Genomic DNA, 26,741 nt, shown 5'->3' on the forward strand with positions numbered 1-26,741 from the left:
ACGGCCAGCCACACACAACGGCGCCATCTTGCTGATCGTGACATCTAGGCTTAGTAACTGACGCTCAATTACAAATAAAAATGTTCTTTATGATTAAGAAAAGCCAGATAGAAGTATTAGCTGCCTCAAATGCATGCTGTCAATAGAATTAAATTTTTTCATGAATAAAATAGCACCTAAGCAATGTTTGGAGGCCAGATTATTTTTAAATATGTCTGTTTACGCACCTCAATGCATCCATCATATTAAGTGGACTGCGTGCTACTATCACAATATAACAAATTACTTGAATGGACTCTCAGGCGCATATAATTGATCGACTGCTGGGTAGTGCTGAGGTCACTTCATAAATCTTTGTTGACTTTGTTAGCTTTTCTCTTATTAAAGGACTCTGCTATACCAATATAAGGAAATATTATACAGTATATATAATATTTATACAATAACACATGGATTCCCATTCTCACGCTTTTGACTTAAAATGCTTACTTGATGTATCAACTGAGATTTTCAGTTTAAATTTAACAACATTAAACAACCGTGCATGTTCACGGTCCTCTGATGTCAGTTGAAGTCGATCAATTGTCAGTTAAAGTAGTCAATAATTTCATCCCTTAAAACCTTAAAGGAACACTCCGACTTTTTGGAACTTTAGCTTATTCACAGTATCCCCCAGAGTTAGATAAGTCCATACATACCCTTTTCATCTCTGTGCGTTCTGTAAGTGTTATTTGACGCACCCATTGCTAGCCTAGCTTAGCACAAAGACTGGATGTAAATGGATAATGGTAGCATACTAATCCCAATAAGTGACAAAATAATGCAAACATTTTCCTATTTTCATGTTGTGATCTGTATAGTCACAGCGTGTACAAATAACAAGGCTATATGAGACAGAGACCATTTTTAATCGTATAAATACTGGGAACTATATTCTCACTAGGCGTAGGAGCACAGCTAAATCAACCACAGGGCGTCTCGTGTGCTGCGCTAATCACTCCGCCCAAGTAGCCACTCCGCCCAAGTAGCTGTGCTCCTACGCCTAGTGAGAATATAGTTCCCAGTATTTATACGATTAAAAATGGTCTCTGTCTCATATAGCCTTGTTATTTGTACACACTGTGACTATACAGATCACAACATGTAAATAAATTATTATTATTCAAATATATTATTTTTTTTGTTATTCTGGTTAAAAGTATATTCTCATCCTGATAGTAATGATTAAGTAAATACATTATATAAACATATATCTTCTGTGGAAGGTGCTGGACTAAAAAATGTTTGTCCAATGATAGGATGTCCTTCCTGCCTGTCAACATATGTATTTTTATACCGCGCACCCAGGGCCGGTTCTAGACATTTGGAGGCCCTAGGCAAAATTCATGTTGGAGGCCCCCCACCCCCAATAAAAAACACTTGAAACAAATATGATTCCTAACTTTTTTATTTATACAACATTTCATTTTAAATTTAGTATATTTTTACTTACACAGTACATAGGTTTGGACAAATTACTATTTTTAATGTTTTTGAAAGAAGTCTCTTATGCTCATCAAGCCTGGATTTTATTTGATCAAAAATACAGAAAAATAATATAGTGAAATATTATTACAATTTAAAATAATGGTTTTCTATTTTACTATACTTTAAAATATATTTCTGTGATGCAAAGCTGAATTTAGTGTCACGTGATCCTTCAGAAAACTTTATAATATTCTGATTTATTATCAAATGTTAGAAATGGTGCTTAATATTTATTTTATAACATGTGATACTTTTTTTCAGGATTTTTTGATTATTAAAAAGTTGTTTTAAAAAAGTCTTCACTATCACTTTTATATATTTAACACATCCTCGCTGAATATTCCTGTTTTTTTTTTTTCTGTATTTTTGATCAAATAAATGCAGGCTTGTAGAGCATAATAAGAAACTTCTTTCAAAAACAATAAAAATAGTAATGGGTCCAGACTTTTTACTGGTAGCCTACTACATCAAACTTTATCTAAAGTAATCTCTTTTTTGTTTAATGAAGATGTTATTGTTCTTGTTGTTATTTTGCTGGTGTATTCAGTTTATTCACAGTTCCAGAATACCACTTCAGTAGATGAACATAAACGTGCTTTTATAATTGTTTTCATAGCTGCGTTATGGGCAGATATTGCATTGCTACCTTAAATATGCTATACACAAATCAAGTGGAAGAGAAAGATACGATCGCTACTGAGCAGGGAAAAAAATCTAAACTAATATTCGTATAGGCTATGATGTCAGGGTATTATCTAATCATCAGCAGAATATAGAAGATAGACCCATAGATATGAGATCCTTTATTTGAAACATTTAAAAATGTTGCAGTGTGTTGGTTTTTTAACTTTGAATACAAACGTCTTATCTTTTACTTTTGTAGCTTTTTTACTAGTCAGCTCCCAACGCGATGTTATTCATTGTACGCGCAAATTCAAAGCGTCGCGTCTGGGCACGTTAATGACGCTCGCACTCTTTTAAACTCGTAGACTAACAAAGCGGTGAATGATTTTTCCAGAAATGACGCTGATCTACAGTAGCCCACACGTTTATATTTAAAATACATTGCAATCACTCCAAAATCGATGACCTGCATTACGAGCTGTGCTTCTTTGCGTGCCTATGTAGACTTTTGTACAGTCATGGGCTGGCGTTAATGTGACGTAATGTAACAGTCTATGGTTAAGATAAACATCGTCACTATTTTTAGTTAATTAATAAATTTTGAAATAAATTGTAGATAGGACATTTGTACATTTATTTATTTATTTTTTATTTTTTATTTTTTTGTCCCTCTGTCTGGGCCCCATCCCGCCAATCGGGCCCTAGGCACGTGCCTAGTTTGCCTTTGCGTTAATCCGGCTCTGCGCGCACCTGCTCACGCAGACATCACACGTCATCAGCGTGTGTTTTGAGGCTATGCAGAGTTGTAGACAGTGTTTTTTAATTGATATATTACTTTTTTTTTTAAAGAAATCTATAAACAAATTACTATAATGGTATTATTGAACTGAAAGAAGGAAAATGGCTTTTATCAACAGTTTGACGTACATACAGTAAATTCGTTTTATTCTATTTTTTTTTATACAGGATTAAAAGATACAGTTTGTGTCATTTATTTTTACTAAAATATATACTTATAATATATGGCATCAGCATCTGCCATTGTAAATCATATATTGTTCAACCACTTGTTTAGTAGGTGAGCAATTCGTTCCAGGGTATCCAGATGTTGATGAAATGAACGAATGACAAGAATGAACTGAAATAAAAGAGATTGACAAGCATACAGCATTAATTTCTATCATATGTGCTTTTCCCGAAGGATGGTCTGTTAGAGAAATGGCCATAAATACTACATGATTTGATGTATATTTAATGAAGCGTCTGTCACCTTATTAGACACTTGATAACTGGTTCATTAAAACTGTTGTTCAATGGTGACTGTGCTTTCCCTGGTCTTTGGTCCAATTACTCTTAAGAGCTAATTAGCAATGAATACATTAGGATTATAATGGTCAGAATATGTACAACAAAGGGGTATGTATGAGAAAGAAGTGTATTGAAAGCAGTTTTCTTGTACAGTACATACAGAAGAGAGACACATCTCTGATGCACATTTAAATACATCATTTACTAGTTGTTCGGTTCGGTTCCGTACATACTGCGTAGACTTTTTGTAAATGTGGTTGTGACTTCCTGATATTTCAGGAGTTAATTCGGTTGTAGAATGCAGTTGTCATTCCTGTAAATTAACTCTTTGGCTGCATATGGCTGCATTATTATTGACTTGGATTAACTTAGCTCAAATAGCATGTCGAACCAAGCTAAAGTTAAATATAACTAGAATGTATAATATATACATTTTTAAATTGTAGTCTTTTAAAAAAGTGTGCAATGTAGTGTTGTCAAAAATCTAGATTTTATATTTAACACGGTAATAAATTTCAATAAGGTTTTCCGCGGAATAGAAACACAATACCAGTAGCGCTTTCTCACTCTCTCATCTCTCCGACAGCAAGTTGACACATAAACCTGCCTCCCTTCACTCACTCATTTCTTTTGTTCCTATGAGTATTGTTGCTGTTACAGGGCTCAAAATTTCGACATGGGATTGTGCGTATTGTGCATAATTTTAGTTTTTTGTCCTCACACCAAAGTGTGCGCAAATAAAGCCACCTCTCAGCTCTAAATTGAGTTCTTTTTAGCTGCTTATTGCGCTTAAACAGTCAAATACACACAAAATAATGACAAAATGCCAGTGTTTGTGAGTCTTCACGTAAACACAGTCAGTTATGTTTTAAGTGAACGTTGAGAAAGAAAACATGTGTAACAGTATAATGGATCCGAGTGTCAGGTCTTAAAGGGGTGTATATATTCCCTTATAATGCCCTTTTCACAAGATGTAAAATAAGTATTTGATGTCCCCAGAGTGTGTATGTGAAGTTTTAGCTCAAAATAACCGACGGATATTTTTTATAGCATGTTAAAATTGTCACTTTTTGAGGGTGAGCAAAAACGTACCGTTTTGTGTCTGTCCCTTTAAATGCAAATGAGCTGCTGCTCCCGGCACAGTGGGCGGAGCTTCAAGAGCTTGTGTCCTTTTACCTAACACAGGCACACACTTAAAATTTCAAAAACATTTAGCCTTTTATGTCAGACAATGATGGAGAGACTCAAGAAGAAGTGAATGATTTCTGAATGGTTAGTTGATGAATTTATGTAGCTTATGTGTAGTTATCTTCTAGTCATTGATTAGCATATGATCGTGTTCCGGGGGCGGGGTTTATGTAAATTCTAGGGTTGGTGATGTCACTAACCCGGGAGGAATGTCGTGTAATCCCCACCAGCCGTTTGTTGTAGTCCTTAAAAAACGATTTCTATTAAAGCAAATATCTTCTTTTGCTTTGAACTTTGAGCATTGTAACATTGTTTATGCTCAAACAGCAACATTACACACTAACTAAAGTTAGAAAAGTGAAATCATAATCAACCACCCCTTTAAAGTGACAGCAGCCTAATAAACCTGCTGCCAAATTATGAGATAATATAAAAAATATCTATATGGCAGTTTTTTCCCATGGTATCGATGTCAAAATTGTGGCCAGTGAAAATGAATTGCTAGTAACTTTGGAAAACCACTACAGCCACAGTGGCTGGTGAACAAAACACTTAATGTCAAGCCCTGACTGGGACTATTCCTTGCCGTTCTTCTGTTCGGGCCCGACTGTGGAAAAGTGACAAATGTCTAAAAGTTTAATTGAACGCAGCCCCTGGTTTACATATTAGGATTAAACACTAAGGGCCAGATTTACTAACTTGTGCCAGCGCAAACCCTCTTTTGGCATTAAAGGGCACCTATTATGCCCCTTTTCACAAGATGTAAAATAAGTCTCTTATGTCCCCAAAGTGTGTATGTGAAGTTTTAGCTCAAAATACCCAACAGATAATTTTTTACAGCATGTTTAAATTGTCACTTTTTGGGGCTCAGAAAAACTTGCCGTTTTAGTGTGTGTCCCTTTAAATGCAAATGAGCTGCTGCTGCCAGCACAGAGGGCGGAGCCTCACGAGCTCTGCCAGGACTATCTCATCTCACAGTATTATAATAACAAAAACAGAAACTCTCCGTAGTGGTGTTCATTTCGACCCGGAGCCCCATGGCTGAAAACAGGTCGTTGGGAGACACTGCTTATGATTTATGGGGATTTAAAAAAAGGAGTGGGTGGATTTTTATCACTATTGTGTGGTTGTGTAAACACACTTCCAGTGCCAACACACATTTATGTCCAAACCCCATGCAAAAGTGAATTTTGCATAATAGGTCCCCTTTAATATCAGGATTTACTAAAGGCACCCAGTGAAAAATTGGCTCTGAAAAGGCATGGATGGAAAGGGTTATTTTTGCGGTTGACTTTATTGCATATGCATTTGTAGGAGTTTCCCTTTCAGACGCAAAATTTAAATGAGAGTATTTAAATGAATTTACTATGGTTTGCGCTTGTCAGATTACTGGTATTTGATGAATGAAATTGACGAAAACATGATAGTCATTAAAATAATGTCACAATGCAAAAATAAATAAATAATCAATTATCCTAAAATATAATTTGTAAATGCAAAAAATAATATTATAGAGTAATCTAATGCACAATATAATTTCTTTTGATTTTGCTGTGACGTGGATGTGTTTTTGTGACCATAAATCCTGTAATCTTTCCTATAATTGACGATGAAATATTGTTAAGGTGGTCCTCACAATGGCCATAATGATGATACATTGTGCATCAAGAGAGTGTTTTTTGGACACGCGTATTAATGTAATACTGATTTTCTCACCGCAATCACGACACTTATAGTAGGTAAGATTGTGTGCAAAGGCCATTATTTCAAAGGTGCTCAGAATTAATCAAGTCCTCCACACCCATGAAACTTGATTATTACAACTACATGTGTGTGTGTGTGTGTGTGTGTGTGTGTTGGGAAACCCGGAGAAACCTCTGTCGCCATAGCAACACACAGCATGGTCTGACGGGGTTCTTGCTGTGAGGAGAGGATACGTAAGGGTCGACCACCACGTGGGGTCCGGATCCCCTTTTCCAGACTGTGAATTCACATTATCTCTTTTTCCCCGACATACGAGTGCGAGAAATGGACAGATCACACATTCTCTTTCTTTTATTCCAGTTGTTATGACATGACTCACCGGATATTATGTCTCCCTCCATGTTTCTGTCCAATTACGCAGAGCTCTGTGGAAATGAGGCTGGCTCCAGAGATCTGAGAGGAAGTCTTTAAAAAGACTGGAGTGATCTGGCTCACACTGATCTGGTCTGTGGCTAATGCCTCTTTATGAGTCCCTGGATAGTTGGAGCCAAGGAAACTGATTAAAACGGGACTGGAAACGTGCCAGAGTACAATGAACTCGATGCGTGTGACATTCTCCCATGAGTGACCTTTTAAGGAACATAATTGTTACAACTTAATGTGTGTGGACAGCTACTGTGGCGTGATGTCAATAACCACAGACGATTATATTGACTCGGCATTCACTGTCTATAAATGAACTGGAAACACGTTCACAGTACACACACCGAAAGAAAGTTTAGAACCCTTAAATAAACAAATAGAATATCTATAAAACCATAAGACTGAAACATTGCATGTTACTTTTGAATAGTGGCATAAAGGTTCTGACACACCAAACCGACGCTCGGCCATCGCTGAGCGTCAGCCGGCCCAGTTTTTGAGGTGTGTTCCACACCACAGCCACTAGTCGGACCTTATTGGGGGCTTTTTGGACGATTGTGCATGTTGACTGTTGAGCATGGTGACATATGCCAGACTTCAAACATTTAGGGGCTGTTTACAAGACACTGCTTTCAGCTAAAAATGTTAGACTTAATGGGCCCTATTTTAACGATCTGAAACACAAGTATCAAGCGTGAAACGCAAGTAACTTTGTGGGCGGGTCTTGGGCACTGTTGCTATTATACCGACGGGATAAATGACTCTTGTGCCCGACGCAAATCTAAAATGGGTTGGTCTGAAGTAGCTTCATTATTAGGTGTGAAGCGCAAGTGTATTTCCTAATTTACCGACGTGCGTCTGTGGAGGGAAAAGTCCGCTGTGCGCGGGTGCAAAATAGGAATGATACATGCGTCGGTGTAGAAAGTCAATTTCGCTGAGTGAAAGATAGGGCCCTAAGTGTGTTTTGGCCGTTCGTTTACACGACAACGGTGTTTTAAGTGCCTGAAAATGCAAACTTTTGAAAATGGGTTTCAAATTGCACATTTTTAAAAACATTTTGTCTCCATGTAAACAACAAAAATGCACATCTCTGAAGATGATTATGTCATGCACATGCATATTGCGTGTTCAGTCTATTATGATTCATCGCCATCTAATGGCCTGGCAGCAGAATACAGTGTTTTTAGTTGTTTTCTTGTATCCGTGTGAATGGGGATCGTTTTGACAATGGTGTCGTCTGTACGCGGAAAAACTCAAAAGAAAAACTTCTCAGTTTTAAGCATATCGTTGTCGTGTAAATGTACCCTTAGTCTGCATAAACCCCTCCCCGTTCTTACAATCGACTGCAAGCTCACTGCACGTTTAGATCTGCCTTTAACAACAACCAGCAGACAGATTTGAACTGAATTTTATATTTTTTCTTTGGGACATAATGGCCAAGCTAAAACACTCTTACTTTACCTTTGTGCCTATGCATGAATTCCAGGGTTGGATATGGAAGTAATTTAATTTACCATATATCAAATTTGCCATCTATAATCATGTTTGATTGTAAATGTTGATGACTGATCTTGGCATACACATCTTGAATTTTAAAGGTGGTATCAGTGATTTCAGGCCCAAAAATATTTTTATCACATTCATCTAATCTTTCCTAACGATCCGCTATCTGCCCGCCCCATAAGCATGCCGTCAAAAAAACGCGTCTCTGTAGGCAGCCTAGGCTCTGAGATCTGCACACAAATTAAATGGTTTAGCCAAACACTCAAAACCAAAACAAATAGTGTTCCAACCAATCACCGACAGGGGGAGGGTGTTGTGAGGTTTTGAGCCAGCTTTTTCTTCAGCTCTGACTTCGCGTGCAGCCGTGCACGAGCACGAGCACAAAACCTCACAACACCCTCCCCCTGTCGGTGATTGGTTGGAACACTATTTGTTTTGGTCAAATAGACAGCTGGAACAGAGACAGCTGAAGACTCATCTCTTCCATCAGCACTTAACTCCATCCTGCTGAAAAATAAAAAAAATAATATCTACTCTATTTTATGGTCTATTCTTTTTTTCTATGCTCTCAGTATTTATTAATCCCTCCCTAGCATGCACTATCCAGAACGATGGCTGAAACTTTGTATTACTAGCACTTCTCGTGTTTATTCCATCTTTAAGATGAATCAGTTGTTACATTCCTCAATTGAAAGATGCTTTAGATAAAAGCGTCTGCTAAATGAATAAATGTAAATGCTCTGAACGAACAGCTTTACAGCTCAAACAACAAACATTTTTACCGTGGAATCCATTTAAGTGCTTTACCAAACACAAGAGCTTCCCGTTTCTGCTTTTAAACCAAAGTGATCATTTGTGCAAGTAAGTGCAAGTAAACACATTTGAATTCCTGTTTGGAAATTATTGCCTGTGGTTATTGGCGTCTTGCCGCTGCAGATGCCGGACAGGCGTCGGGTCGAACGCGAGCTGGAGTATTCCTCTACGGTCAGTTCCAGATCTCTGTTTGTAGAGTGTGGACTGGAATGAAAAGCACCAGAGTTATGGCTCCTCCTGTTGCGTTCTCCCTCGCTGTGGGAGTCATTTATAATTCTGGATTTAGTCAGCGCGGATGGCGAGGTCAACCACAGCCACCTTGCACACAAAAGGCAACATCATTTCCTTCTAAAGCTGTTAGAGTTTAATATTGCAACAGCACTTTCTAGCTCTCAACTGATTGCTTTTTATTATTACGGCAATGGCAATACGTCTAACTTTCTTGCCTCCTCTCTCATATATGTCATCATTATCTGTCCTTCCCCCTTCCTCTCCATCTCCAACCAAACATCATCATTCCTTTTAGAGTGCAGGTAGAGTTCTATGTGAATGAAAACACATTCAAGGAACGTCTGAAGCTGTTCTTCATCAAAAACCAAAGATCCAGTGAGTTCTCGGCCGGACCGAGCGGCGGCTCTAATTGTGGCTTTTCTTGTCCTGTGAGGTGGTAGTTTGTTTTTGCTTTCACGTGGAGTGTTGTTGACCCCTGTGAGTGGCTCTGTGGAGCTGGTGCTGGGTAATTGGTTGGTCTTGTATTTGTTTCTGGCCGTTTGATGTGCTGTCCTCTTGCTGTCGTGTCCCATCCGTGAGTATTGGGCTTGGTGTGTCTGTTGTTTGTGAAGCTCTTTGTAATGCTGATTGGTGACAGACTCACGCTCTTGTGTGCAGGTTTGAGAGTGCGACTCTTCAACTTCTTCCTGAAGGTTGTGAGCTGCCTGCTCTACATCGTACGAGTCCTGCTGGACGACCCGCGGGAGGAGAGAGACTGGTGAGACACAGCCAAATGGGACCGAGGATATTTTTACTCGATGTGAAAGCTGTTTTAGTAGACAGAAAAGTTATTCAGCCTGTTAAGATATATTGGTTTGGCAATATTCTAAAGGTGCCTCATATTAACAAAATTTTGCCTAAATTTGATGTACAAAAACATAGTACTAGTGATGCACAAAAATTTCAGCAGCCAGAAATATTCCACCGAAAGAGAATTTTTGGTTTTGGTCAAAACAGTTTTACTAAACATGTCAGCAGTGTCTAGATGGTGCATGTGTCCTCTGTAGAGAAAGCAATCCCAGAATGCACTGCAAGAAGTGTTGTGAAAATGTTGGTTAGACTTTACTTTATGTTACCATGTTCAAATTTAAGTTCTAAGTAATAATAATTAACGACATGCACTTACAACAGGGTTACGGTTAGGATTATAGTTTGGTTTAGGGTTAGTCACATGTAATTATGCATAATTTAGTTATTAATACAGTAACCTTATGTAACATGTAAGAAGGACACTGTAAAATAAAGTGTTACCAAAATGTTGTCAAGGTCAAATGTTCATTTGTTAAAACCAACATTGCATGTATCCCTCATAGCAAGGCCAATTTTTATTCAAGATGGTGGTTGCAGTCAAGGGAAATGTCATTATAAACACCACTTAAATCAATTTTAAATACCTCCATCCAACATTTGTGTGTTGGAAGTTTTTGTGTTATAGTATGAAGTAGCTTAGCTTAGCAAAATGCTAACGTCACACTCAGCTAAAGTTTGCAATCTAAGGTTTCTCGAGGAACAGCAATTGTTTGGTTGCGTTCCAACCACAGTTAGATTAGAATTGAACTTTATGAACACTGATGCCATTCTCCTGATACATTTGGAAACAGCGGTTGAGTAGGAACACCAATCTTTACTGACTAAATTGCCTGAATGTACTGTATATCTTTAAGGTAGCGTTTAATCGCTTGAGGTCACTGACGGCTAGTACTGTTGCTTTTGCTAGTAGGTGTTCCTGCTTTGCTGCTGCTGTATCAGTCGAATGGCTGTCTGCATTTCCATTGGTAGCTACTGCATTACATCACTTCTCATTTGCATAAAATTGAACTTTGACGCATTGCCAGAAGAGGTTGTCACTCAGGGCACTGGAAATAACTGTACGAGAGAAGAAAGAAAGACAGGCATATACAGAGAAACAGGTCAGAGTCTGTTTCATTCCTGAGTGTAAATGAAAAAACAATGCCAAAGTGCAGAAGAGCAGCATAGCGAGAAGCTCACGCCAAAGAGATGCAAGTGAACGACAGGAACAGTGAAGGACGGTCAAAAGTGAAAATCTATTTTCAGTTCAGAGAAGAGTTCATGTGGTGTTGGAGAGAGAGTGTGTGGGTAGACGAAGGGAAAGTGAGATCCGGAGAAGACTGAAGTGCCTTTGGATAGTCCATGCATAAAAAGCAAGCAGTTGCAACTCTTATCTGTGTGTGTTTGCTTTCCCTGCAGTCCTGGCTGTCTCAGACAGAATGCCTCTGCCCACAACAGAAGCCATTTCGACTGGTAAGGATCCAGGCTCTTGACTCTGAGAGATGAGAAATGAACATGGTGGCCGAGGGCCAGATGCACACAGACATACGGCCATTTTAATAGAGAAAATCTGAAGAAAACCAATATAAATTTAAGGAATGTGAATCTCCTCTTTTGAATAATATGTTTATCAGGAACTTTGCAACTCATTATCTCTTCTGATATTTCATCTTAAGGCTAATATACCCTTGTGAAAAAGAAGTGTGCTTTGAATGTCCACTTATAGTGTACTGCAAATCCTATATATATATATATATATATATATATATATATATATATATATATATATATAAAGCTTTTAATGTTGTTTATATGTCTATGTGGTGTTTTTAATATGTCAATTCATAAGTCAACATCATTGCTGAGTATTTTCTCCATAAAACTGCAGTGAACCAAAGACAGTCTCAAAAATATGGTTTGAAATCGCTGGTGTTTCTGACGTCACAAACTACCTTGTAACCAATCAGGTCTACGTGTGATCGACAATGAGTGGATCTCTGAGCTGGCGTGAGTGAGTGGAGGCGGGGATAATTTGCAAAGTTACATTCAAGCTATTTTTAGGCATGACGATTTTTTTTTTTTTAAGAAAAAAACTTTTAAACGCTTAAATATGTCATTTTGATGATCAAAGATGAGTTTTAAGGGATACAATTATTGACTACAGGGTGACTTTAATAATCTTGTCATAATTTAAAGAAGTACACTTATTTGGATGTTGACAAAAAGTACTTGATTATAAAACTGCAGCGTGTTATTCAATATTAGATTTAAAGTTAATAAGCTATCGTTTAAATGTAAATTTGCAACTTCATCATTGCAAATGTGTTATTACAAATATTTAAATACATGAAATACAAGTTTCAATATTAAAGCATCAAAACATTAAATCATATTTTAGTTTAGCATAAATGCTTGTTACATTCGGCAGTACACTTCAACCATTTCAAAGACAAAATTCTAAAGATGTAATTAAGTCCTACTAGCACTCTAAAGTTCAGCTAATAGCATTTACTGTAAATTTAAACTATAAATCATTGTCCTTTAATTGTATAACATGGAGTTAAAGGAATACTTCAGCTAAAAGTTAAAGTTCTGTCATCATTTACTCACCCTCAAGTTGTTTCAAACATGTATGAATTTCTTTCTTCTGCTGAACACAAGATATTTTGAAGAATGTCGGAAACCAAAGTTAGTTTTTAACATAGTATTTTTTTCCCTACTATGGAAGTCAATGGGTCTGTTTGGTTGAGTAAATGATGACAGAATTTAAATTTTTAAGTGAACTACTCCTTTAAGTGTCTGAAAACATTACATTCAGTTCACACTTAAGTATATTAATTTAAAGTATAATATTTCCATAATAAGTACACTTTTAAAGTGCTTCTTTTTAACAAGGGTAAAGCTGCTGTGTGACTCAAAACCACTTCATTCATGAAACACGAGCAGAATGTTTTTAACCAACTGCAACAAATTGGTTGGTTGTTTCCCATTTCTGTGATGTTGTGCTGGGTAGCCCCGCCCACAATCAAATCTGATTGGTCTAAAATTGAACTGTATGTTAAATATCCAACATGTTCTGACTGGCTGTGATTCAAATGACTTTTTTGCTAGAAATGTATTGTGTTGTGTACAGTTAGTCTGTTTTGTCTCATGCCAGCAGTAGAATTGATTTATTGACTTTAGGACAGTGCACAAGAAGTGTCCGTGACCTGTTTAACAAGACCTGTTTTTGCTATTTATTAAGAACCAAAAATGCTGGCGGCAGTCTGTAAGCATTTAATAGTGTGTCTGACAGGATGCCACTCTGCTCATTACTTTACTGCAGAATACACACTTTGATTTCTTAATTTGTAACAAAAATGTTAATTTGAATCTGTTTATTGCTCAGGCATTGTAAATGGATTGGATTCTGGAATTGGTGTGTTTGTTTGACATGTGTGGGGGGAAAAAGTGTTCAATTATGGGCCTGCTTCTTGATCCGAGCGTCTCTAATTTGTAATTTCCCTTTCATTCTTTACCTCATTTCGTCATAATAATGGCTTCCTTTCATCAGGTCCCTCATAATTTGGGTGAACAGGCCTCTGCCACTCTGGGCTCTTCAGGTCAGAACAAATTCATTAACACAAACACACACATACACTTGTGTTTCTTCTACAGGCACTTTTGTCCTTTGTGTGATTTTAAAAGTAAAAAATTGGGCTCTTATGATTGTATTTAATATTAAAACAATGGATGCACACGCATCACTTAAGAATTCTGTCATCTTACCCTTAATGAACAAAAATCTTCTTTTACAAATCACAATTAATGTTGTCATGGAAATCACAATGGTGGAAATTAAAAAAAAAAAGGAATAAAATGTGGGATGATTCCTAATGCTAATTTCATAGAATTTTATGTTTCCCAAATACAATTAAATAATATTTACACATATTTTACATTGATGATTTTATTAATGATGTAAGTATTTCAAGATTTATTAAAATCATAATAAATCTGATTATCTAACTCTTCCTTTCGATAATTTGTTTTATATCTATTTTTTTAAATGTATTATTTTCCAACTTAAAAAGGCAAAAACCATAACATATGTAAAATATAGTAGCATAAATAAATGATTAAAAGTTTAAGGCGTTTTCTAAGTTCTAACCTGTTAGCCTTCACCCCTGCTTTTGAAATAATCCCAATAAATGGCATAACCAAACTAAAACAGATACAGTACATGAACCCTTTGCACTAAAAGCATAAGTCTGGTCTCATTTGAAACTAAGCAGACACTTGGCAGTTTATTGTAAAGTCAGAATTAATTATGTCATAATGATTTATTTTTTTGTATAAATAGCTTAGAAGTTTTGTAAAGTTATTAGAAATGTATATTTATGAAAGATCTTTAAGAAAATAAAATTGAAGTTGGCATTGTATTAATCTAGAAATGCTCTGCAGCTACAGCCACATGTTATTGTCACGGTGTAGTGCAGGCAGAAGAAGATGAGGTGACAAGTTCCAATACAGACTTTTACTTATAATAATAATAATATCCAACGAGTACAGACAGGCAGAAGGTTACACACACCAAAATAGGACTAACGGAGCAGGTGGAGAGAGGAGACGATGCACAGGACGATGCAAAGGATCTGGAGGGACTTGGCGACGCAGATGGCTCTGACGACTGAAGCGCAGGCGGGGATCCAGAAGGCCACGGTGGAGCCGGAGTGACCGAGGACCAAGGTGGAGCTAGAGGGAGAGAGGAGCTCAACGGAGCCAGAGGAGGGTAGTCCCAAGGCGAGGGCAGGGCGAGGAACGACCAAGGCGGAACCAGGGGGACAAGGGTGCCCGGCGGAGCTGGTGGACTGATGGGCCACGGCGGAGATGAGGGAGGCAGGAGCCACGGCGAAGCCAGTGGGCTGACAGGCCGCACCGGAGTCCGGGTCGAGGAGGTCGGAGGCGGAGACCGGGGATCCACCGACCCTGATGGAGTGAGTGACAGGCAGACCCACGGCGACTCCACCTCCCCGAAGGTTGTTAGAGGAGCAGAGGGGCTGACTGGCAGTGGTGGAAGAAGGGTTGAGAGGAGGCAGATGGGAGGAGGTGAGAGAGGGAGGCTGGGTGGGAATTGAGATTCAGGCTCGGGGACAGAAGATTCAGACTCAACCGGACTGACGTGAAGCTCAGGCTAGTCAGGACTGACGTGAACCGTCTCTGGCTCGGCGGGCATGACGTGAACAGTCTCAGGTTCAGCAGGACGATCCTCTGGAAGGGCGGTCTCGGTAAGATGAGACCCTGTACGGGCGGTCTCGGCGGGGCGAGACTCTGGATCTTGGCTGAGGGCTCAGAAGGTGGCCTTCTTGACTGAGGGCTCAGGCGGCGAGGCGGTGGCCATCTTGGCTGAGGGCTCAAGCAGTGAGGCGGCAGTCATCTTGGCTGAAGACAAGGGCTCAGGCATGGCGTGAGGATTCCATGGCCCTGGCTGTGTTCCTGATCGAGGCCCGACACTTTTCAGACACCAGAGGACAGTTTCCCTCCAGTTCAGTCCTGTGGTGTCGGGGAGATCAATGGGATGGTTGAAAGTGGCCCCTATCAGGAACAAGGTCCTCAGGGTCTCGTCGTCGAGCAGGCTGGTAAATGCAAGACAACAGAAGTTTGTTGTGAAAATCAGTGCTCTCCTGAGCCACCAAAATAAGCTGAGCCCTATCATCCATTTTGGAGGTCCGTAGTTCTGTCACGGTGTAGTGCAGGCTGAAGAAGATGAGGAGACAAAAGTTCCAATACAAACTTTTACTTGTAATAATAATAATATCCAACGAGTACAGACAGGCAGAAGGTTACACACACCAAAATAGGACTAACTACAGACAAGGATTGACTGAACTGAAGGAACTAAATACAAACACTGATGAACATCATTAACTGAAAACAGGTGACACAGATGATGACGATTAACTGAACATGATACAGAAGAACTAATAAAGGTTGACATGGAAACGGATGAGTGGCGGGAAAACAGAACAAAAGACATGTCACTAACACAAACAGAACACAATTGTGACAGTTATATTCTGAAGACAAATCTAAAACTCTGAATTTCAAGAACATGTCATGTGATTTTATTTTGAGAAGACTCTAAAATGCTAACTGATGTTTATTGTCATCTTCAAAGCATCCATTCAAAGTGTATTCTCTCTATTGTTTTGTGGTGCAAATTGCCCCATTCAGTTTCAGTCTTCCCTGCACACATTCACCGCTCTCCAGCCTGGTTGTGGCTCTAATTATTCTTTTCTTTTGTCGTCTTTATAATTTCTGACAACTTTCTATTCACAAAGTTTTAATCCCTTATTGCTTTGATCAAACTTGATCAGAGCTCATTGGCTACTGATACAGCAGGAACCAATCAGCCAATAGTTTCATGACAGAAATTTGTATTTAACCAATGATAACAAATTAAACCTTATTGTAAAGTGTTACCAAATAATAGTAGCAAAAATAAATATTAAGTCAATCCATGGAACATACAAGAGCCTGTGGTTGAAAGACACACACAGACACATTTTTCCATTGTTGTGTTGCCCACAGTTTCGCCATTTGTTCTCAGACAGTGTGAAACTCACTGCTCCTGCTGTTTCTTCCTACACAGCCTCTGCTTTTTTCTCTAATCTCTGTCTCTTTTTATCTCTCTGTTTGCCTTTTTTCTCCTCTCACCAGGTGCTTGTTGCATTCATCAGTTTTTCAGAGACAATGTTGTTGGTGTACCTCAGCTACAAGGTGAGTCAAACAACCCATGTGCTCATGGTCTTATCATAGTACTTGTACTGGCTTCAAAGTGGCCTGTAATACCTAGAGAGAACTACAGTATCTGTCAGATTCCTATTCATTGCAATGCTAGCTGCATTTGAGCTTTTACCAAATAACTCTAAATAACCTTCTGTACTGGGATATTTATCTTGCATGTTGTGACTGATAATCAGAATGTTTGTTTTGCTTAGTCCTAAGAAAAAGTAGCTCACCACACAAATCTGGTTGCTCGGCAGTTGACTAAACGAACATGTGTGAGCATTAATGCTATTATGGACTACTGCATTATCTCATGTAATTAATGTTCATGAGCAGATCTGGAATGTTTAACATTGTGTCCCATTGACTTTTTAGATCGTTCCTTCACCCTGAATATATTAGATTTGCAGTCCCCAGAGTGTATTTGAGAAGGTCAGACAAAATGAGATGGAGAAACGGATAGAAAATTGCCTTCCGATGGCAGCTGGTACGGTGTGGTTCCTAGATGATCATAATCGGTATTTATGGTCATTAGTTGGTCCAATTTGGTTCACCAGCAGGCTCATCATGTTGGTATATCTGGTTAGGGCCTGTAGGCCGTCTTAGACAAGCAACAGGCGAGCTACAGCATTTCAGAAACAAGCTTAACCACCTTAAGTGTAGAGGAAGAGTTGCGTTGAGCTGTTTTGAAGGGACTAAGTGGTGAGAGAAAGCACGAGGCATGTTTAGCACTGATAGTGAAAGGATGTCTTAGAGTATCCTACACCTCATTTGATCCCAGTGCGATGAGTACATCCTGCATCAACACATCTCTCACTTTATGTTCTGCTTTGATTTCTTTCGAAACCAGCTAGGCTTTTTCACCCACGCAGGTTCCACATGGGTGAGACCTAAACATATATCTTGCTTGTAAAATATGGCAGACGTTTAACACCTTAATAGAGCCACGGGCTCAACTGCATCCGATAAATGAAACTTATTTCCGAGGGGGCGAGGAGAGTGACCTTTAACCCTGCTGTTTCTCAATGGTTCAAACCTTATCAAAGCAGTGTTTTATCCTCTAATCCAAGAGGTCACACAAACACTAGTTTCCTGACCTTGACACAAGTATCCTTGTTTCCAGGGCAACGTTTGGGAGCAAGTGTTGCGTATTCCGTTCATTCTGGAGATGATCAGCGCCGTTCCTTTTGTGATCACTGTGAGTACAAATGTGTCAGTGGGATTTTATGGACATCATTTGTTATTATTAATATTATTATATGTAATTTTATTTAACAATTTTAAAATATTATTTTATTTTGTTTCTGTCATTATTATTAAATTATTATTATTATTATTATTATTTTACTAACAATTAAACAACATTTTGCTTCTGACATTATTGTTATTATTATTATTATTATTATTTTACTAACAAATAAACAAAATGTTGCTTCTGACGATATTATTATTATTCTACCAACAAATAAACAATATTTTGCTTCTGACTTTATTATTATTATTATTTTACTAACAATTAAACAATATTTAGCTTCTGGCGTTATTATTATCATTATTATTATTATTATTATACTAACAATATTTTTTTTGGCTTCTGACATTATTATTAATATATATATATATATAGTAAATATAGTATATTTGCCATGGAGCTAAAGAATCATCAGTGGAGCAGCAGTGCTCCTGAATAGCGGTGCTAGAAACTGTATTGTGTGTTAGAGCTATATCACAAAACTCGTTGAATTGAAGGAAATTAAGTCTTTTTTCTTTCCAATCAGGTGATTTTGCCTTCCCTCAGAAACTTGTTCATTCCAGTTTTCCTGAACTGCTGGCTGGCCAAACACGCTCTTGAGAACATGATTGTAAGAAATGAAGCCTATCTCCTGTCCTTTCTTCCAGTGAAATTGTGTCTGTGTGTATCCACTTTTATCACACAGCTCTTATTTTCTTCTCCATCTCTATCTCACTTCCTCCGCATGCCTTATTTTCCTGATTGTATCTGTGCTCTGCTGTTGAAAGCTTGCTGGTTATCAAATTTGCCAAACCTCTTGATGATTGTTTTGGTTTTTTATCATAAGTACAAGTACAATAGCACTATACGTGATTAAATGTCTTTCTGTCTCTCATCTTTGCCTTCTTTTATCTCTCTCTTCTCCTTCATGTTGTTTTCAGAATGACCTGCACAGAGCGATTCAGCGTACACACTCGGCCATGTTCAACCAGGTGCTCATCCTCATCAGCACCCTACTTTGCCTCATCTTCACCTGGTGAGAGAAAAACACAAACAGGACTTGAAATTATTAATTTACTGCGAAGATTGTTTAACTTTACAATAAGTCAGTGGGAGAGCAGAACACTTTATTGTGCTTTTGGTACATGAAATGTGTAGAATAGCAGAATAGGATCTGTGGAGATGTTGCAGCTGTCTGTGTGACTGGTCAGGATTTGACAGGATGATGTTTCCAAACTTTTGATTAATTAAACACCATGTTGTGTGTGTGTTCTCTTGTTCTGTGAGGTAAGTAGCAGGGAGGTGCCGAATGTACAGGGTAACGGTGCGTTTGTAAAACAGAAGGGAGAGAATCGAATGACCTTTTCACCGCTGACAGCTGCGTGTTGACTCAACCGGCCTTTCAACACGGAGCAAACACACACACGCGCCGCACACACCAGCGGTACTGAAAGATAACCCACACACGGGCACGCAAACAGGGTTCACATCATGTCGTCTTGCTTGTGGCTCACCACACAGTTTTGGCTCGTGTTTATCACAGTTTGCTCCAAATCATCCGGTGATGATAGAAACCCTCTGGCTTTTCATACACATGCAAATACCTGCAAACCTTTCCGCCTGAAAAGCCTTTCAAGGAATGGTTTATTCAGAGTTTTTATTACTCATCACCATGTCTATAACCCATAATTTTTTTTTCACAAACAAATTTTAGTAAAGCTCTTTTCCACACAACCGTTCATACCCATAGTGCTTTAAAATAACATCATAGATGTTTTGAAGAACATGCGGGTAAGAAAATAATGGCAGACTTTTCATTTTTGGATGAACTATTCCTTTAAATCCATATTTCAGCTGTTCTTACACCCTTTTATCTCTCTTTTCCAGTATTTGCGGGATTCAGCACTTGGAACGTGCAGGAAACAACCTGACGCTCTTTGACTCTCTGTATTTCTGTGTTGTCACCTTCTCTACGGTGGGCTTTGGTGATGTCACACCACAGATCTGGCCCTCTCAGCTGCTCGTGGTCATCATGATCTGTGTAGCTCTTATAGTTCTACCAATACAGGTAAATAAAGTACATGGTCGGACCATTCCAACTCACCCTTTTAATCATATATATATATATATAGACTGTATATAGTTCTGTCATGAAACTCTAGATGGCGCAGGGTGATAGATCCTTCACATCCAATCTGTTAGCAATCACATCATTACCGCATGACACATGCTGATTAGATGCTGGTCCTGCAGCCAATGAGATTGTTTGCCCAACATTTAAATAGTCTGGTTCAGTGTTTGCTGTAAGCTAGTCCTGCAGTGTGCTATCAGTTCCTCTAAACCCCTCCACCTCCCCCAGCTCCACCTGCCTATAGATCTGCTACAGGATTTATGTATGTCTGTTCATGCAGCAACAGCATATCTTACGTGCTCACAGCAGCGTGTCTGTGTATCTATTGGCAGTAGCAAGTCCATACTTGCTCTGCAGCAGCAGTGTGGCAGATCTAGTCTACCAAGACCAAATACATTAACATTGCCGTATCCATTACCATGCTAAAACTATTTCCATATGTGTGTGTGTGTGTGTGTACAAATCGCCAGTCTGTGCATTAGTGTTGTGAATTTTTCAGTGAATCTTTCATTGAACTAATTCAGGAACGAAACTGCTGTTCTCAAGAGTTAGTCATTGAATCATTTACTCAACCGATTAGTTGAAAAACACTAATTCATTCCAGAACAACAACACGCCACTACTGTGTTTTGCTTGGTGATGTGCAGCGGTTCAGTCATTGAGTCATTTATTCAACCAATTCACTCAAATGGCTGATTCATTCAGGAACAAAGCAAGTGACTGTCTTCATGAATGGATCATTGAATCGTTGACCCAATTTGTTAAAAAATGTGCATTCATTAAGTAACAAAACACCACTGTGTTGCTCAGAAACACACTACGGTTCTGCTCTGGCTTTGTTTAGAAATATTTTCATTAGTCATATAGAGCAAAAACAGTGACCATATTTTGTCTAAAATGTAAGTTACTAATAAACTTTTTTTATTGAACTGTTGTATCGGATGTAACGGATTTGCAATTCTGCTGATAGTCTGGAAAATCAACACTATTGCGTTTGTGATATGGTAAAAATTGAAAAAGGGGCATTTTTGCACCCATATCTCAAATTGTGGGGGCATGAATTAATTTTCTTTTGAATCTTTTTTGCCTTTAGTTTCAGACTCTTGAAACTGCCAAATGTTTACTGATTGGTCCAAAAGCTGAAGCTGATATGATTCATAATTCATGGCAACATATGTTTTTTTTCCCCAATACTTCAACTCATCAAAATAATTTAACCAATTTCAACTTCAGTTTTGAGGCTTCAACTAGAAAATATATTAATATAAAAAATATGATTATACTTAAAACAGTTTTTAAGTTAAATTAGACAGACATTTGTTACAGTTTTGACATTTTCTAAATTGCAGATAATCAGAAAGATGAATAGAAGATTTCAAAGGGTCACACTTACCTTATGTCATCTTAATATAATATATCCGTTCCACTTAATATTCATATCAAGCTTTCGGCAAGTTTTTTGAAAGAACTTTGAAATTGTGTCGTTTAAGCAAATTTTACGAATTACTGTGGAACATTTACAGAGAATCTAGTGAATGAAAGGGAGTATTTTATCTTAACTTTGCTCAACAGTAGTTCTGCATTGTTCTTTCACATAAGATGATTTCAAAAAGGTTTTCTGCTTTTACTTTCAACTTTCAGACATTTTATGCAAATATTATGTGGTTATGATGACAAAAGCACTGAGCCGAATCACTTTTGTGTTAAAGGCCCCGTGAGACGCGACACAGCTGGTGATTTTCACAGTCTGACACACACACACACACACACACACACACACACACACACACACACACACACAAACGCTTCCATGTACACAGTGCTTTTAATTAAACGCATTTCACATCCCATTTCAACATATACCTTGTATTGCTGACACACACTCACCCAAACAGGTCTCGCACACACTCACTCACGAGCACAAGCCTCCCGTGGGGCTGAGGAGAGAATGAGATGAGAGGGGGCTTGTCTTTCATGTGTGATGTGAGGGCTTCCCTGCCAGTTTCCTCTTCGGGAAGCTGCTATGTTTCCATCACACAGGAAATGGCAGTGGCTCCGGCGAGGCCCTCCCACTCTTTTCATCTACAAATACCAGCTGACATTTACTGCTGCCCCCCACACGCAGCTGGTGCTCGAGCGTTACGGCCGAACCTGTGTTTGTTTCTGGCCTGACAGGGGAAATCTCCGGTATGGCTCACGGCCCGCAGAGAGCCATCCTACCGTACAGACTGACAGCAGCCGCCATATCCCATCGCTCCCTGTGCACACATCGCAATGAGTTTTTTTTTTTCTTCGTAGCTTTTGTATTGCAATTAAACTGTGCCAGATCTCAATTCCCAAATACCATTTGCCTGAAAGCCAATGAATAGAAAACATTACCCACCACTGCTAATAAAACAGCTCAAATCTTTGCTGAGAATCCCTTTATGTTCTCAATAACGGGAGCAAAGCTCTTCTGTCAGACATTTACGCCTGCTGTTAAACATGCGTCTGAGCGCTTTACACAGGAACATATAAAATATCCTCACTGCCAATATCACCCACACAATCCACAACAGCAGCCTTATTTTTTGCAGAAACATGATCCACAAACATGATCAAAAACAGTATCTACTAGCAGTGTAACGATACCCTCATGTCACGATTCAATACATATCATGATACTGAACTCACAATATGAAATTATTGAGATACTCCAAGACATATGGTAAAAGGTTAACAAAAAATGTACTGTTGATTAAAATGCTAAATTTTATTACATTGTGGGTGTAAATGAATAGGATTGGACTTTGTTGCTAGTAACCCAATGCACAGGACAATGGTGACACCAGAATAATAATATATTCATGATTCTGAAGCTGAAAATACAGAATTATTTTAGACGAATATGCTTGCACTCTGTCACTGACAAGATATATTTAAAATAATGAAGGCCACTTTTTACACAAATATTCCCCTATTGTATTATTATACATTATATTCAACATTATATGTGGTAGTTTAATGCAGTACTGACACTGAACTCTGAACAAATTTTTTCTCACACATTAATTTTTATTTTGGGTGAACTATCCACGATACATATTGTCACTATCCACGATACATTTTGTTGCATTTTTTGTATTACGATATATTATGACACGATATATTGTTACAATCCTAGTATCTACACAAACAATCCACAGCAATATGCAAATATTCAAGACTAGTCAAAACTATACATTTAAAATATACAATTATATGAATCAGAATGTATTCAGAATTAGTTTTCCCGCAGAACTTAATTTCACAGATAGTTATTTCAGGTTCTAATAATCCACGTGTAGCCTGATGTCTTAATGAAGCTTCGTTCCCTGTAATTTCCCGTAGTTTGAGCAGTTGGCTTTCTTGTGGATGGAGCGACAGAAGTCTGGAGGGAACTACAGCCGCTATCGCGCCCAGACTGAGAAACACGTGGTGTTGTGTGTCAGCTGTCTTAAGATAGACCTGCTCATGGACTTTCTTAACGAGTTCTTTGCGCACCCCAGACTGCAGGTAAGAATGCGTGTGCGTATGTAAACATGTAAATGTGTGTACGTTCATGTTAATTTGAGCTCAGACAGCCTGCTGTGCGCTGTTAATCCTCTTAAGGATAGCTGGAAGCTTCTACTAGGATTAACTGAACATCAATTTAATTTAACCAAGCTATTTATGTGTTTGATACGAGTTGCATTGGCTTGCAGTTTTCCACTAACTTGCACTCATCATGTCCAGGATTACTATGTGGTCATCTTGTGTCCTGCTGAAATGGACGTCCAGGTGCGGAGAGTACTCCATATCCCACTGTGGGCTCAGAGGGTCATCTACCTGCAGGGATCTGCTCTCAAAGACCAGGACCTAATGAGGGCAAAGTAAGCCTGCTGAGTAAACAGTACTAATCACCTGAAAACGCTTAATTGTCTTGAATGTGCACTTGTAGTATACTTCAAATCTTAAAGGGATATTTCACCGCTGGAAAGATGAACGTTTATTTAAATTGGGTCATTTATGTAGTAGAAATGTGAAATTAGTTTAGAAGTTGGTGCCTTCTAGACTGAGAAAAGCCAGAAAATGTATTTTTGGCTCATGTGGATAAAAGACAAACAACTCCCAGAATGCACTTGCTTCGCTGCCCTACGAGGCCACTCCCAAGCCACGCCTACCGGTTACAGAGGGCAGTATTGGAAGAAATGATACAACTAGGCTACTAGTTGACTCGAAACTGAAAAGACGCTGTTTATCGTGAGAACCCACCCCCTATGGGCGGGTTGAAAACATGCAGAACGAGCTCCTACTACTGGCTTTAGTCTCGAGCCTCTGGACAAAATGCCTCTGAGTTTTTTTCCAGACACACAATACAGAAATATCTCGTCTCAGAGGGACATGAGGGAGGGAAGCACGGTCATTCGAAAATACTATCGGGTTTCTACTGATACAAAGCTTAATGCTAATCGGTGAAGTATCCCTTTAAGTTTATACTTGCAGGTTATAATATCAATGGAATGAAAGGCCACTTAATCCTAACCCTATAGCTAGTAGTTAGTTATTATTACTCAGTACTTAAATTAATAATTACATTGTAACAAGGACACCTTAAAATAAAGGGTTAAGGTGTCCTTGTTACAGTGTAACTATACATTTAAGTGCTGAGTAATAATAATTACCTACATGTACATGCTATAGGGTTAGGAATAAGGTTTGGTTTAGGGTTAGATGCATGTAGTTATGCATAATTTATAGTTATTACTACAGTAACTACATGTAACATGTGTAACAAGGACACTGTAAAATAAAGTGTTACCAAATAAAGTGCAACCCAGTATATTTTAGTTTATCATAAATGATTGACAGTATACATTTGCCAGTACACATTAACAATATTTCAAGACAATTGAAGTAATTATGAAATGGCACAAAAAGATGTTCATAAGTCCTACTCGAGTGGGTCAAAAAAGTTCAGCTAATTGCTTTTAATATAAGTGTAATTATTATTTTGAAGTTTATTATTTCCATAATTAGTACTTTTTTTAAGTGTACTTCTTTTTCATAAGGGACAACATGACCTACTATGCCTCAAGTGCCTTTATAAGTCTTTATAAATATTCCATTTCATTAACTCATAATCAATAAATTTCACTCATTTTGAGCACTTCCTTCAGCTGAGTCACTGCATTTTGACTGGAGGCTTTAAAAGCAGTGTGCAGCTCATATTAATGTTAATGACTTTGAGTAAAAAAACATGTTTTACTAAATGTTTCTGACAAATCACACTCTATTTGGTGTCTGAATTGAAATTATGAAAACGCCGTATTAAGTACTAATGAAAATATGATCTCTTATATAATCACATTATATTATCAAAGCTAAAATGGTCAAATGTTTCCCTTTTCTTGTTTTCTGTTAGTCTTGCTTAAACTGATAGCTTACCATATCAGCTCTAACTGCTTAAGAAAAGCTTTTTTGATTAACTAGAACTCACACTTCTCATTCATTTTTGAGGGACGAGTTGAAGATATTTTTGCGGTGATCAGTAGCAGGCCGCAGATGTCATATGAAAACTTCTGGAAGTATTGACTTTTATCTTTTACATTCTCTGTTTTTCTCTTCTGTCCACTCTCTTTCTCTCTTTGTCTCCCTCCTTTCCCCCCTGTTATGGAACCTGACCCTGTTTCTCTGGTCTCTTGTATCCTCTTCATCGTGATCGGCTGCAGGATGGACGATGCCAAGGCCTGTTTTATCCTAAGCAACCGGTTTGAAGTGGACCGCTTTGCCGCTGTACGTTCCCCTCCAGCTCAATTTTCTCACCTTTTTTCCCATTCTGCTTTTCTACCCTCTTGTTTCTGTCCAGAAAATAGGAAGCAGCAGATTCGAACATCCCATGTATTAGCCTGATTCTCTTTCACATTCTACTTACTGATTTTACATTTTGACAGTTCAACATAGAATGATTTATCCTCAAGGCAGTAAGCGATGTTTGAGAAAGTAGTTGGATATTTCAACCCAAAATCAAAAGAAATAAATGATAATTTTATATAAAGCATCAAGAAAAGGAGACCTAATTTTGCATTGTGACATTAATTCTCTTGTCCGGTTACTGTAATACATACCATCAATAAAAAATTATTTTATTGCGATAATATTTAAAAGAAACTGTCAGAAAGGGTTGCAGGAAAGAAGAGTTGAAGCAGGATCTAAGCACAGCAGTGATTTTTATCAACAATAAACCAAAATACAAATACAGTGAACACTAAAGAAAAAACAAACCACTAAACAACTAACGAGAACAGATAAAAACAACATTTCAGGGTACGTTTACACGACAACAATATGCTTAAAACAGAGTCGTTTTCCTTTGAGTTTTCTGCGTACAGACGACACCATTGTCAAAACGATCCCCATTCACAAAGTTCAGGCCAGGCCATTAGATGGCGATGGAACACTATA

At 38.2% G+C, this 26,741-nt stretch overlaps 1 protein-coding gene across 1 annotated transcript in view; it reads left to right on the forward strand.

Moving 5' to 3' along the window:
- Positions 1-26,741, forward strand: part of kcnt2b (potassium sodium-activated channel subfamily T member 2b) — a gene marked incomplete at both ends in the record, with an annotated part of 106,325 nt that overhangs the window by 22,848 nt on the left and 56,736 nt on the right. The window contains 11 exons of the mRNA XM_081357210.1: positions 9,617-9,696; positions 9,979-10,078; positions 13,703-13,751; positions 16,849-16,908; positions 18,041-18,115; positions 18,696-18,779; positions 19,090-19,184; positions 20,036-20,216; positions 23,649-23,813; positions 24,033-24,169; positions 26,009-26,072. Coding sequence (XP_081213336.1) covers positions 9,617-9,696; positions 9,979-10,078; positions 13,703-13,751; positions 16,849-16,908; positions 18,041-18,115; positions 18,696-18,779; positions 19,090-19,184; positions 20,036-20,216; positions 23,649-23,813; positions 24,033-24,169; positions 26,009-26,072 — 1,090 coding nt within the window. The remainder of the gene's footprint in view (positions 1-9,616; positions 9,697-9,978; positions 10,079-13,702; positions 13,752-16,848; positions 16,909-18,040; positions 18,116-18,695; positions 18,780-19,089; positions 19,185-20,035; positions 20,217-23,648; positions 23,814-24,032; positions 24,170-26,008; positions 26,073-26,741) is intronic.

The sequence above is a fragment of the Scardinius erythrophthalmus genome, assembly GCF_964197995.2.
Source record: "Scardinius erythrophthalmus genome assembly, chromosome: 1".
Classification (NCBI taxonomy): domain Eukaryota; kingdom Metazoa; phylum Chordata; class Actinopteri; order Cypriniformes; family Leuciscidae; genus Scardinius; species Scardinius erythrophthalmus.